The 14,861-nt window shown below is 44.1% G+C and overlaps 1 protein-coding gene across 2 annotated transcripts in view; it reads right to left on the reverse strand.

Moving 5' to 3' along the window:
* BICDL1 (BICD family like cargo adaptor 1) overlaps positions 1 to 14,861 on the reverse strand; it is a 134,714-nt gene that overhangs the window by 59,208 nt on the left and 60,645 nt on the right. For both annotated transcript variants that reach the window (XM_036740826.1, XM_036740825.1), the window contains exon 3: positions 4,621 to 4,737. In XM_036740826.1, the coding sequence (XP_036596721.1) occupies positions 4,621 to 4,737 (117 nt within the window). The remainder of the gene's footprint in view (positions 1 to 4,620; positions 4,738 to 14,861) is intronic.

The raw sequence follows: 14,861 nt of genomic DNA on the forward strand, positions 1-14,861 counted from the left end.
CTGTAGGCCAGATGTTCTCTAGCCTTACATGCCTCTCCTAATTTCTTGTGGCTTCCAGAGCTTTCCTACGTTGGGCAGCATGTAATGTGTTATGATTTGATTGTAGAATTTTATGGGGGAGACTTTAAACTGAAGTTTTAAGGACTTGAGGCCCTCCCAGAAGCATCCTTCCCTTTCCTTTGGGCTCCTTTCCTGCAGCAAACCTCCCTCCCCCCACTGACTTTAGCATTATGATTCTGCTCCCTGTGTACAGATTCCCCCTAGCTGATGTCCTGTGAAAGAGAAGCACGTGGCCTCAGCCCAAGGAGATCAGGTATCTGGCGCCAACAAAGGAATACTGTATACAAAGCCATCATGTCTCTGCAGTGCATGTCCAGGTGAGTGGCCCCAGCCCCTTTCATGAATGAAGCCACCATTCCATGCATGGATGGAGGGCAAAGAGGCCTGTATGAAGAACTTTCTTCCTTGAGTGGGTCATCGTTGAAATCCTTCCTCCCCTTCTGAAATTTTTCTCCCATGGATAATCTTGGTCTTCCAAGTCCCAGCCAGTGCCTCAGGCAGAATGATTCCTAGCCACCCTGAAACCTCTGAAATAGCTTAAAGAGAATCATAACTCGAAAGCCAGAAGAGACTTTATATTGTTTGGCCCTTGCAATTGTATCTGACTCTCCTTGACCCCATTTGGGGTTTTCTTGGCAAAGATACTGGCATGGTTGTCCGTTTCCTTCTCCAGCTCCTTTGACACATGAGGAAACTGAGGTAAACAGGGTTGAGCGACTTGTCCAGTGTCACACCGCCAGTTAGTGTGTGAGATCACATTTGAACTCAGGTCCTCCTGACTCCGGGGCTGGCGCTCTATTCGCCGCGCCACCAACTGCCCTATAAAGTTCCTATAAAGGGACTTTAAGGGACTAGCTCGTCTAACATGCTCATTTTACAGACGAAGAAATTGAGGCCCAAAGAAGCTGACTTGTGACTCGGCCACATATGGAGGATGCTAGGGCTTTCCCTGAGGTTAACTTAGAGCTAGATGAGACCTTAGGCAGCTAGGTGCACAGAGCACCAGGCCTTCAGTCACCAAGACTCATCTTCCTGAGTTCAAATCTGACCTCAGACATGCACTAGCTGTGTGACCTTGGGCAAGTCACTTCACCCTGTCTGCCTCAGTTTCCCCATCAGTAAAATGGGCTGGAGAGGGAAATGGCAAACTGCTCTAGTATCTTTGCTAAGAAAACTCCAAATGGGGTTGTGAAGAGTTGGAGAAACCTTAAAGGCCACTGAGCTGAATCACTTCATTTTATGGACGAGAAAACTGAGGACTAGATTGGGGAAGTGACTTGTCCAGGGTCACTTAGCCAGTAAGCATCTGGTACAGGCTTTGAACTTGGGTCTTCCTGACTCCAAATATAGTACATGGACAGGATTTGGACTTGGGTCTTCCTGACAACAAGTCTAGTACGTGATATGATTGAGGTTCCTATGTTTAGAGTTAGAAGGGACCTTAGAGAAGTTACCTGCCCCAACTGCCTCAGTTTACAGGTGAGGAAATACCTGGGGAATCAGAATAACTTACCCAAGGTCACAGTGGTAGCAAGAAGAAATTTGGCTTTACAAAGACAAAATAATTAGCCCAGCACCATGGCCTAGAGAGCTGAATGTGATGGCAATGAAGGGAAGAGCACGCATGAAGCATTGGGGTCCCTTACCCTGAACCCTAGAAATGGGATCAAACCCAGCCATGAGGCTCCCTGAGAATGGCCTTGCCCAATGAGAGGCCCAAGGAGAGCGGGGGGAGGAGGGGGAGGAGGAAGGAAGGGGGGAGCAGCAGGATGGGGGCTCTGAAGGCGGAAGGACCCAGAAGCAGCTTGAGCACCAGGCATGCACACAGATGATCACAGATGGGTGTGTGGAATTCCGAGAGAACAAACTCTACTTACTTCAAGTACCTGCTGCTTGGGACCAGTGGGAAGAGGGGAAAGGAGGGAGGAAGAGGATGAGAGGAGAAAGAAGAAAAGAGACGAGTTTGACAGATTGCAGGGGAGGAAAAAACCCTACCTTCAAGCCATTCTCCAAAGGGCAGGAGCACCCTGGATCATACCTCTGGAGCTGAGTCCAACTGCCTCCTTTTACAGAGAAGGAGACTGAGACCTTGGGAAGTCATGTGGTCTGCCCAAGGCCATAAGTTGCAGAGCTGGGATTTGAACCCAGGAAAATCCAGTGTTCAATTTCACTGTACATCAAGGGGCTTCTTTGGGGACCAGCTCCAGCGATCCTTTCCTAGCAACCCTCAAGCCCACTGTCACAGGCAGAAGGCCACACCAACCCTCTCCATCTCCTCCTCTCTCCCAATAATGCAGTTATCACCTAGATTGGCATTGATTTTGAGCTAGGAGCTCAGAGGCCATCCAATCCAACCCCTTCATTTTACAGATGGGTAAAAGGAGGCCCAGAGAGATGAAATAACTTATTCAAGGTTATAAAAGTAACAAGTGGCTGACCCAGGATTTGAACCCAGGTCCTTGGGTTCCAAATCTGGCACGCTTTCCCTGGTACCATACTTAGCCCCTTTTTGGTTCCCATTTAGTAAAAGAATCGCTGCCTACTTGAGCAGAAGATAGAGGGGAAAATCTTCAATGAAGAATCTTTTATTGGCTCAGGAGACACTTCCATACAAGATTTCATAATTTCATTGTTCTATAATTATCTATCAATCATGCAAAACAGATATTAAGTGCCTACTATGTGGGAGACAACAGGAACCAATTAGAGTTTATATGACACCTACAAAGCAGATGTAGCATCTGCCTGATGTCTCTCCCCGTTACAATCTATCCTCTGCTCTGCTGCCCAAGTTAGGTTTTCCAAAATGGAGTTCTTGTCCTATAACTCCTGCTCTATGAGCTCCAGTAGCTCCCTATTACCTCCAGGTTAAAAGGGAAACACCTCTGTTTGGGAACTAAAGCTCTCCTAACTTGGCCCTTTCCCAAGCTTCTACGTTTATTTGTTTTTTTAATAGCTCAGTCTTCTCCACATACTACATACCAGCATCACCAGCCTCTTTGCAGTCCCTTGAACGTGCTGCCTCATTTCCTATCTCCACACCTTTGCACTGGCTGTAACCTTTGTCTGGAATGCTGGGTTTCTTCATTTTTCTGACTTCCTTCAAGGCTCAGTTTTAATCCCACCTATTCCAAGAGGTTTTTCTTTTCTAGTCCCCCACCTCCACCCCCCACCCTCACTCCCAGCTGTTGATCCTTCACATTCTCAAATTGCATGGACCTATTATTTTTTTTACAGCTTGTCCCTCCCCTTCCCAAGTTCAGTGAGAAGTTATACGTAGAAGATATGTCGGATTCCATGCCGTCTTGGGGAGGGACCAGGGGAGGGGGGAAGAAAATCTGGAAGTCAAAATTATGTAGAACTGAGTGTTGTAAACTAAAAATAAAAAAAAGGTATAAGACAACAAAAACAACAAAAAAAGAATGTAAGCTTCTTGAGGGCAGAGGCTGTTTTTGCCTTTCTTTGTAGCCCTAGCACTTAGCACAGTGCTTGGCACATAGTAAGCACTTACTTAATGCTTGCTTGTTGACTTGGAGGGACTTGGTATGTTGTGGCCTTTCCTGTACACTTAATTAATGTGAACAGAACTGAATAGAAAAGGGAGAGAGAAAATAATTGTCATCTAGGCCTTATGAGAGTTTTCTGATAGGCAGAACCAGAACTAGGTATGGGCAATTATGTTGTTGCCTAGGGCGTGTGCACCGTACAGGGGCATGCAAGAGTCATTTCAGAATATTCATTTTTTTTAACTAAATAGACAGTTTTGATGCCAGAAAATTCCCCTTTTCATGGCCTATAGATATTTATGGGCACATTGAAAGCCTACATGTAAAACTTTCTCGGTCCTCCTAGCTTACTAGTATTTTTCCCTCTCTCTGATTACTTTGCTTTTATTTTGATTATGCTTACATGCATACATACTCTTTCCAAAAATAGAATGTAAGGTCCTTGAGGGCAGGGATAGTTTCACTTTTTAATCTGTATGCCCAGTACATAGCACAGCATCTGGCACATAGTACGTAAATTAATAAATGCTTTCTCATTGAAGGGAGGGAAAGAAAGGGAGTAAACATTTATATAGTGCTTACTATGTACCGAACACTGTGCTAAGCACTCTTACAAATATTATCTCGTCGATTGATTATATTGATTATTAATTAGGGGCTCAATTCCTCAATTCAGCCCAGGGAGAGGAATGCAATATTCAAATCTTGCCTAGGATACAAAAATACTGTGTCCTGGTTCTGCAGGCAGAATCTCAGGAGGAGAATATTATTAAAGGGAGAAAACCATAGGCTACATTCCTGATTATGAGCCATGAGCGGTAGTTCTGAGCCATATCTCTGGGCATAGCCTGGTCTCTGGATCACTGGCTAGCCAGAAGGATGAAATCCAAGCGTTTCCTTCCCACTCCATTCCCCATTACTTTGGGTACCTTTGGAGTATGGGTTCATTCTGGTTTTACTTCCTTGGTTGAGAAGGATCCCTACCAAAAGACCTGCCATATTGCCTGAGACCGGAGAAACATGTTTAACTAAGCCCTTCCTTTGGGAGACTCACTTCAGCCTGGAGACTCTCCAGTCGGATGATGTGTTGGTTGGATGAGGAATTTTTCTCTCGGAAGTCTTCTCGGAGGGCGTGGACTTGCATGGAGAGCTGGCGTTCCACTTCTGATGCCTGGGAATAGAAGAGACCGCAAGGATTTTAATGGAGAGACAGTGGGGTGGGGCCTTGATTCTCCCTGGACCATTTTGTATTTCCCATAATTCTTTTGCTGAACTTAATCAGACATTGACGTGATGGGAGGCTGTCAGGTCCTAAAACTGTGCAGTACAAGGTTAGCTTGAAGAATTTGTGGCAGGAGTTCTTAGACATTTTTTTGGTGTGTCATGGGCCCCTTTGGCCTAAGGATTTCTTCCCAGAATAAAGTTTTTAAATGCATAAAATAAAACAAAGAGCGTTGCAAAGGAAATCAATTATATTGAAACTTAATTATTAACATATTAAATATTTTTATATTTATTAATCATATGAAAAGCATTAAATAGCCATATATAAAATATTAAAATTTTATATTGATTAATATTGTATTAAAAGCATTAAATAGCAATATATCAAAATATTAAATAGATTTAAATCATTAAATAAATTAAATAATATCAAAATATTAAAAATTAAATACACAGACATCAGGTTAAGACCTGAGTTAAAAGGTTGCAGATCTAGAGCTGAAAGGGCCCTCAGAGATTATCTGGTCCAATCTCCTCATTTTACAGACAAGGAGATGGAGGCCCCCGGGGGAGATAAAGGGTCTTGTCTATTAGTTTTCCTGGCAGCCATATCCTGGTGTTGAATTATATTGAGCTCACAGAGTCCTCTGTGATTTAGCAGATGATTGTAGCTCTCCCTGGCCTCCCTCAGCTAGAAGTGGGTCCCCTGCCGGAATAAATGCCCTGCAGCAAAGTAGGTCAGGGCCACAGAGAAAAGTTGTAAGGCAAATCAGCTTTTGAAAAAGGTCCCTTGGCCGACAACCGGCCCATCAGCCGCTGTCCAATGCCTGTTTCTCTGAAGGCTGCTCTCCCGACATTCTCCAGTTTCTCTATCAGGTCCCAGAAGCCTTTTCTCTTTTCCCCCTGAAGTTCCCTTCACTCCTGGACCTCTCTCGTCAGAATCACCTTCTCCTCCTGTTGCCTCTTCCTCTGATTGGCCAGCTGCTTCCAGAATCTCCATTTGAAGGAGGATGCCTGGGCTAGCTGGGTCTTCATTCCTCCCCAGGCTGCATTCCCCAACTGTCTCCCTAACTGCCCTTTTCAGCTTCCTTTTATGGGTGGTCTTCCCCCACTAGACTGTAAGCTCCCAGGGGGCAGGGACCGTCTTTTCTTTCAGTTAGTATTTGTATAATCCAGGCTGATCTGTGCCTGGCACACAGTAAGCACTTAATAAATGCTTGTTGCCTTGCCCTGACTTGAATGAGGACTCAAGGAGTTACTTGTAACCCTGCAGGTGGAAGGGTAATCTAGGACCGGATATTTACCCTAAGGCTATTGGCCAGCTGGAAAAACGAATTCTAGAGCCAGAAAGAATCTCAGAGGCCACCTAATCTCACCTCTTCAATAGATGGGGAAATTGAGGCAGAGAGGTTAAATAACTCCGAAGGGCACACAGGGAGAAAAGCAGCAGAGGCAGAAGGGACCATGTAGCCTAACCCCCTTGTTTCACCAATGAGAAAACTGGGACCCTGTTGGGGGAAAGTGACTCGCTCCAATCTCAAAGCCTGGAGGAGTTAACATCCCTTTTCAAAGTAGGTCATTTGCTTCCTTCTCATAGAAAGATTCTGGTTCACACCCAGGGCAGAGAAAACTTCTGTTAGCTGGTGTGGAAGCATACTAAGCTTCTCCCCTTTCCTTTTTAGGTATGCACTAGAGAAGGGAAGAGAACAAGCACCTACTATGTGCCAGGCATTGTGCTAATGCCTTACAAATATTATCTCATTTGATTCTCAAAACAATCCTGGGAGGTAGGTGCTACTATTCCTCCCACTTTACAGATGAGGAAACTGAGGCAGACGGAAGCTAAGTGACTCATCCAGGGTCACACAGCCAGGAAGTGTTTGAGTCTGGATTTGATTTCAGGTCTTCCTGACTCCGGGCCCAGGGCTCTATCCACTGTGCCACCTAGCTATTAGGAGAGTAAGTCCTTAGCCTAATCTGAATGAGAAAACTTTATCGGTTTTTTAAAAAATTATCAATTCTCAAACCCATGTCCTGCAATGAATTGTTTCTTATTCAAGGCCTAGGCATTTTCTAAAGGGGAAGCTTGATCAGCCCAAGAAGGATTCCTTTCTGAAATTGATTAAGGTAATGATCAGAGAAAGAAGAGAAGGAAGTCTTCAATTATTTTAATTAACAGTATTTATTGAGTTCACGTGTGACTAGGTTGAAGGGAAATCCCTTAGAGGAGGTGTCTACAGAAGGACTGAATGGTGTTAGGGCAACGATTCTCTTGCTGGGATTCTTCAGTTGTGTCAGCAGTGTCTGACTCTCCGTGACCCCATTTGGGGTTTTCTTGGCAAAGATACTGGAGTGATTTTTCCATTTCCTTCTCCAGCTCAATTTACAGATGAGGAAACTGAGGCAAACAGGTGAAGTGACTTACCTAGGGTTACACAGCAGGTAAGTATCTAAGACAGGATTCGAACTTAGGTCTATCCTGATGGAAAAGTTCAGCGCTCTATTCAATGCAACCCAGCTACCCCATCATATCCCTTTAATAGATTGCAAGACCCTTGAGGGCAGGTGCAGTGTCTTTGCTAGTTTTGTGTCCCTGGTGGGCGTCTAGAAGTAAAGTGCAGAATATCAGAGCTGGAAGGGACCTTGGTGTAGACCAGGGCTGTCCAACCTTAGGTTTTTTTGAAACAATAGACAATATGTTTTGATTTGCCATTTTAGTGAGAGCTCTGCGGTAGCTCGGCTTCATTTACTAAAGCATTTCTGTAAATTTCTATGCTTGCAGGCAGGCCTCATAAATTGCACTGTAGGCCACAGTCACACTTTGGACAGTCCTGATGTAGATCATTAAGTGCATCCCTCTCATTTTACAAATTAAGAAGCTGAGTCTCAGGAAAGTTAAGTGACTTGGGAAGAATCACACAGATAAGAGATTGCAGAGCTAAGATCTGTACTTAGGGCGTCTGATTGCAGATCCATCAGTCTCAGTTTTAGTATGATGTTTCCATCAGTGAAATGCTCACATTCTTCGAAAAATGCCTGAAATGCTTAAGGTCGGCAGAAGGGCCTTATTTTAGTAGATCTCCTGTGGATAAAAAGGCTCTTTTCTCTCCACTGTATAGAGAACATTGATTAGCATTGATAGGAGCTCCATAGGAAAAGAAAGACCCGAGGAATATGAAGTGGGATGCCAGTAGCACGAATAGCAGTGTAACCGACACAGAGCATGCTCCGATTTGCCCTTCCTGATGGGTTCTACAAAGCATGTATGGATAGTCCCCTGCCTGGCCCCGTGTCCACTTCAAACTTGGGGAGGCTCCTTATAGCCAGGCCTGACATGTGGCCCTTGTTACTGGCTGATGAAGAAGATTCCTCTAATTGGCTGCTGAGTCAAAAGACTTGATGACTCCGGGATTTGAAGAGTTCTCTACCTGGCTGCTGAGCTGTTACTTAGTGGATATTCAAAAAGAGCAATGACCTCCCCCTCCCTCCATCCCCTCTCCCTCTCTCTTCTTTTGGCTTGAAAGCATGAGGACTGCTTGAGCTATATCCAGGGAGCTGGGTGGAGGAATGGGGGCTGCCTCATCTCCCACCTGGCTCCTGTGGGTCTATGAATATATGGCGGTCTCTGTGTTTTTGTGTGTGTGTTTTTGTTTTCCTGACTGAGATGGCATTGTCTAGACAGAAACTGTATGATTTTTAAGAGGATGGTGGTAATGGCAATATGTATTAGAGTCTCAGTAGCAGATGGCCGAGGAATTCCCTGTATCAGGAACAGAGGCACACACTAATGGCATGTGACTGTGGAAAGGCAGTCATTGAAGGATGACAGCTTTAGGGGCATGATCCTTCAAGTAATGGCTACCGACTCTAGAAAGTCACAGGCTTTTGGAACCTAGTAGAGAGCTATGCCTAAGGGAAAGTATGGAAGGAGTACACAAAGAGAGAAAATTATGTCTAGGGCCAGGAGTTAGAAGGTTCTCCTTTGCCACATGTGATCTCTATACATGTACCTCACTATCAATGTACTCTAAGTTTGTGCCCACTTCTCTACCCCCACTACGGACTTTGTGTGTTTATTTACGTGAGTGCATCCCAGGCTTTTGGAGACAATGTTTTGTATCAACTGTTCTTATACTGCCTTTCTAAAAGCTAGTTAAGTCAACTGGCTGATTGTTGATGAGAAGCATACCAGTAGGGGCTCAAGAACTTCAGTGCTAGAAGCACAGCTCCTCAGGGTTACCACTAGAATCCCGAGAGGGAGAAGCAGCCAGCCACCATTTGGGGATTCAACCTGTGAGCATGAGTGCAAGCTGGGAAGTGTCCCAGATTAGTTTCATAGATTCAGAGCTAAAAGGGACCTTAGAGGAAATCTGGGGAAAAATTTCACACATATATGATTTAATTTTTGCAACAATTCTATAAGGAAGCAGTATCAGGTATGTTTTACATATATATATATATACATACACACATGCATATACACATATGTATATGTATATGTAAATATACATATTTGTATATCCATATATGTATGTGTATATGTACACACAGTGTATATATATAATCTATTTATATAAGATGAGCAGATTGCAGCTTAGAAAAGGACACTAGTCTTTCTCTTATGCCCTCATTGCTACTTTGTACCTCTCATGGTATTTATTAGACACATAGGAACACAATCTTAAAGCTGGAAAAGACTTTAGAGGCCATTAAGTCCTGCCCCCCTTTATTTTGCAAATGAGGAAACTGAGGAAATGAGAAAGTGATTGGCTCAAAATAATACAACTGGTAAGTGTAGGAGGTGAGATCTCATGTCCTCTGGGATCCTATTCATTCAATCATCCTTCCCTCTCCCCAATTTTTTTTAACCTCTCCTTACCCTCTGGTTCCTTCCCTGCTGACTACCAACATGCCCAAATCTCTTCCTATCCCTTCCTTCCCCAAACCCTTCATTTCCCCTTGTAGCTATCACTCTCTCATTATCTTCCCTTTCACAGCCAGACTTCTAGAAAAAGAGATCTGTACCCTTTTGTTCCACTTACTTAGTCCTCACTGCCCCGCCCCACCCCAATCCCTTTGAAATCTGGCATTGGTCCTCACCACTCAACAGAAAGTGCTCTCCCCAAGGTCGTAAATGATCATTTTGAAAGCTTCTAGCTAGGTCTCTCAATATCATCATCATCATTAATATGGAGGTACAAAAAGGTTCCTCAAATTGAGATCTTGGTGGGAAATCAGTTCATTTCATGCTCTGGAAGGTGCCGTTGCTCCTGCCTGAGGTCTTTTGTTCCTGGCTGAACAAGTCAGCTCCCCTTAGGGTCCTATGACAAGAGACGGGCTGCATTTTTCACCCACCACACTGAGCTCACTGCAAGTCAGAGAACATCTTGTACTAACAGCTGAAAAATACCTCTTGGCCAAATCACCCGTGGAGTTCACATCGAACAAGTGATTTAAGTGAGAATTCCGAGAATTTCTCCAGATGAAGTAGATACATCTCATCCTGTTCCCAGGCTTTTCATTTTGGACCAGCGCTTAATGAGATGCCGCTACCTTGGGAACAGCCCAATGTGCATGGTCTGGGAAGGCCCACGTCTGCCAGACAACATGGGATTAGTGAGTGAGCTCTCTGGCAATTTTGGCCAAGCTGCTTAAAATAAGGAATCAGACTAGATGCTCTGCCTCAAAGGTTCCTTCCAACTCCGACATCCTAGATTCTAAGTTTCCTTCTAGAGCTGGCATTCTACTTTCCAAGGCTCCCCCCAGCCCTGACAATTCTCTCTCCTGAGACCTGTCCCAGCTCTGATATTCCCTGTTCGAAGGCCCCTCCCAGCTCTGATCTTCCTTGTTCTAAGGCCCCTCCAGTTCTGATATTCCTTGTTCTAAGGCCCCTCCAGCTCTGACATTCCTTGTTCTAAGGGCCCTCCCAGCTCTGACATTCTCTGTTCTCCCAGTTCTGACTCTGTGTCCTTCTAGGACTCTCTGCCAGCACTGATTGCTGTCTGCATTTACATAGAGCTCACGGTGTACCAGGCACTGAGCCAAACTCTTTACAATCATTCTCATTTGGTCCTCATAAAACAATCCTGGGAAGTGGGTATTATTATTACCCCTGTTTTACAGATGAGGAAACTGAGGCAAACAGAGGGTAAGTGGCTTGCTCAGGGCCATACAGTTAGTAAATATCTGAGGTTAGATTTGAATTCAGGTCTTCTTGACTCCAAGCCTGGAGCTCTATCCATTTCACCACCTAGTTTCTGTGGTAGCCTTCCTGTCCCAATAAATTAAGAGGGAAAACATGGAGTCAACTGAATTTCTGGAAGACAAATTTTTGAATGATGAAGTAGACCCCAAGTATCAGACAGACACAGACAGGTGAAATCCACTCTGCTGGCTGAATATTTTATTTTATTTTAGTCCTTTTTCAGGTGCCTGATTCTCTGTGGCCCCACTTGGGGTTTTCTCGGCAAAGATCCTGAAGTGGTTTGCCATTTCCTTCTCTAGCTCATTATGCAGAGGAAACCGAGGTAAACACAATGAAGTGACTTGCCCAGGGTCACACAGCTAGTAAGTGTTTGAGGTCAGATTTGAACTCAGGAAGATGAGTCTTCCTGACTCCAGGCCCCACACCCTATCCACAGAGCCACCTAGCTGACTGAGTATTGGAGCTAGTGCATGTGCTTTTCATGGGGAACAGTTCAATCATGGTCCCAAAGGGAGATTAGAAATGACAGGTTCCCCCTTTTCCTTTTTTAACCTTGGGTTTTTCTGACATCATCACCACATACACACATACACACACACGTATATATGTGCATATAAGATGTTTTTATATGTAATATATTTCTAAATACGACATATTTTAAATATTATATATACATACATACACACACATGCAGAGAACAATGACCATGACTCTTTCCCTTCCATTTTGTCCTGGTTCAAATTCATGGGCAAGCTGGAGAAGAGAGGATCTTGGGAATTTCCAACCCCAAGTTAGAGAGTTTCCTGAATAGAGGACTATGATTTCCAAACATCAGTATAGGGAACACTTTGGTATGGAAACTTTTTCTAACTGCAAATTCTCTGCAACAAAAAGTCATAGAGAGTTGACTCAAGGCACTGAAAGCTTAAATGAATTGCTGATGGTCACCCATTTGATAGGTCTACCAAGAAGTAGGCCTTGCACCCGGGTCTTTCAGACTCTAAGGCTGGCCCTATAGCTGTCACACCACAATGTATCCACCAACATCTTTGTCATCATCATGGAGCACTGCACATGGCAGGAACTTAGGAGATGTTTGCTGCAAGAATAAATGAATGAGAACTTGCTAAACTTTAAAGAGTGATTGTTATTTTAGATACTGATACAAATACAGACATCAAAGACTGACCTCCCCAGAATCACTGATTTTAATTGAAAAGGGGGAAAAAGGGACCAACGTTAACTACTCTCATTTCTGAGAGGCAAGGTTACACTGGAATGTCAGATGCCCATGCCGGTCTAATAAAAAACTCTTAGAAAAGGTCCAGAGGGAATAGAGCCTTTCAGTGTTCTCAAGGACTAACATAATAGAATTGGCTCAGTGTCTTCCCAGTCCTTGGCACATAGTCCTACTAAAAAAGTAATGAGATCCGCACCTCAGCAATTTGTGGCTTAACGGAATGGCCGATAAGTTTTCAAAGAAATGTTTATTGAATGAATGGCTGAATGAATGAGATCATTAATCTGTCATTTCAAATAGATTTCACTGGTATGTAGGGCAAGGTTATTGAGACATGTGACTACACCAAGTGTGGGTTATAGTTCACAGACCCACTAAAGTTTAAGGTAACCAGGATCTATCTTTTGTTTTGAGAATGAAAAAAAAAAAAGCTTTTTAGAGAAGCAGGTTGGGTCAGCATTAACACATCATTCAACTAACTGGAACATTATTAAAGCCTTCTCAGGGTTTAAACAAGGTAAATCATAAGATCACAGACTTAGAGCTAAAAGGGACCTTGGAGATTATCTAGTCTAATCCTCTCATTTTACAGCTGAAGAAACTGAGGCCAGAGAGGTTAAGTAATGAGTATACAGAGAAGAGCAACCAGGATGGATGAAGGTCAATCAGTCAACTAGTATTTATTAAGCTCCTACTATGTGCTTAATGCTAAGCACTTACTATGTGCTTAATGCTAATGTACTATACTAAGTGTGGGATATGAACAGCACTTGAAGAAACTAGGTCTGCTTTGCCTGGAGAAGAGAAGAGGCAAGAGGACTTTGGATGCTTTCAAGTGGCTGTAGAGCCGTTGGGGAGAAGAGGAATTAGTTTGTCCTATGTCCCACTGTCCCCTCCCCCCCCTCCCGCTCTTTCCCAGAGGAAAACAAGGAGTGGAAGTTGTGAAAGGGTGGACATTGTAAAGAGTCCAATTTAGGCTTGAAAAAAGGAAAAACCTCCTCGATTACAGCTGCCCCCCAAAGTAGAACAAATTTGTCTTTGCTGTAACTAACTGGAGTTAGTTAGTTCAAATCTAGACTCAGATACTTAATAGCTGTGTGACCCTCGACGGGTCACTTAATCTGTCTGCCTCAGTTTCCTCATCTGTAAAATGAAGCAAATAATAGCACCTACTTCCTGAGGCTATCGTGAGGTTCAGTTGTGTCTGACTCTTCGTGACCCCATTTGGGGTTTTCTTGCAAAGATACTGGAGCGGTTTGCCATTTCCTTTTCCAGCTCATTTTATGGATGAGGGAACTGAGGCAAACAGGGTTTAGTGACTTGTCCAGGGTCACACCGCTAGGAAGTGTCTGAGGCTGGATCTGAACTCATCAAGATGAGCCTTGCTGATTCCAAAGCCCAGCGCTCTATCTACTGCACCAGACCTTGCCATTGTTAGGAAAGTCTTTAACAAACTGTCCAGGATTCAGGGGATGATGAGAGGAAGGTGAAGGGCTTCACCCCTGCCATGCGAGAATCTGTTAGGGGAGCTAGTGATGTTCAGCTTGGCTTAGGGAGGACATGAGAAGTATCCGAAAGTCAGGCACATGGAGGAGGGATTAATTAGCCGAGTTCTGCTTGGCCCTAGAAGGAAGAATGAGGAGCAACGTTGGGATGGGGGTGAAGGAGCTGCAGAGAGGCACCCTTAGGATCTATGGAAAGAAAAAAAAATCCTAAGCATCAAAGGTGCCCCAAAGAGGAATGAGCTAATGGGGAGGCAGCCCGTGCTCCTTCACTGAAAGTCTTCAGACAGAGGCAGCCTGAGTAAACACAATCACAGGGTTTCTGAGTTGAAAGGGACCTAGATTGTCAAATCTATCTCTAACAGAATCTACTCAACAGCATACTCCTCATAGTCGCTTGTCAGGCATACCTGGTCAGGTACAGGTTGGACTGGGCACTGTGTGAGGCCTCTGCCAAGGGGAATTAATAGACACTGGATTCTCTTAGCCTTTAGGGGAAGCATCTTATGTAAATAAGTACCTGTGGATTGAATGGTATCAGATGGAAGATAGGTTTCCCTCTGAGGCTATCCTGTTTTGTATGCATTTTTTGATGATTTATTTGTCCACACTTTAGCTTCCACATTAGAAGGTAAGCTCCTTGAGGGCAGGGCTTGTTTTGGCTTTTTCTTTGTATCTCTAGCACTATATAATGCCTGGAACATCATAAGAGCTTGATACATTTTTGGAGGCAGCTAGATGGCTCAAAGGAGAGAGTGCTGGGCCTGGAATCAGGAAGACTCATTTTCTTGAGTTCAGACACTTCCTAGCTGTGTGACCCTGGGCAAGTCACTTCACCCTGTTTGCCTCAGTTTCCTCACCTGCAAAATGAGCTAGAGAATGGAATAGCAAACCACTCTAGTACCTTTGCCTAAAAAACCCCAAATGGGGTCATGAAAAGTCAGACACAACTGAGCAGCAAAAAATTGTGTTGATTGATAAAATGTAAGCCCCTTTAGGCTTGTTTTGGCTTCTTCTTTGTAACTCTACCACTATGCATTGGGCCTGACACATAGTAAGAGCTTAATGAGTTTTCAGAGACAGCTAGATGGCTCAGTGGCTAGAGTGCTGAGCCTGGAGTTAGG

Source organism: Trichosurus vulpecula, chromosome 1 (assembly GCF_011100635.1).
Source record: "Trichosurus vulpecula isolate mTriVul1 chromosome 1, mTriVul1.pri, whole genome shotgun sequence".
In the NCBI taxonomy this organism is placed as follows: Eukaryota; Metazoa; Chordata; class Mammalia; order Diprotodontia; family Phalangeridae; genus Trichosurus; species Trichosurus vulpecula.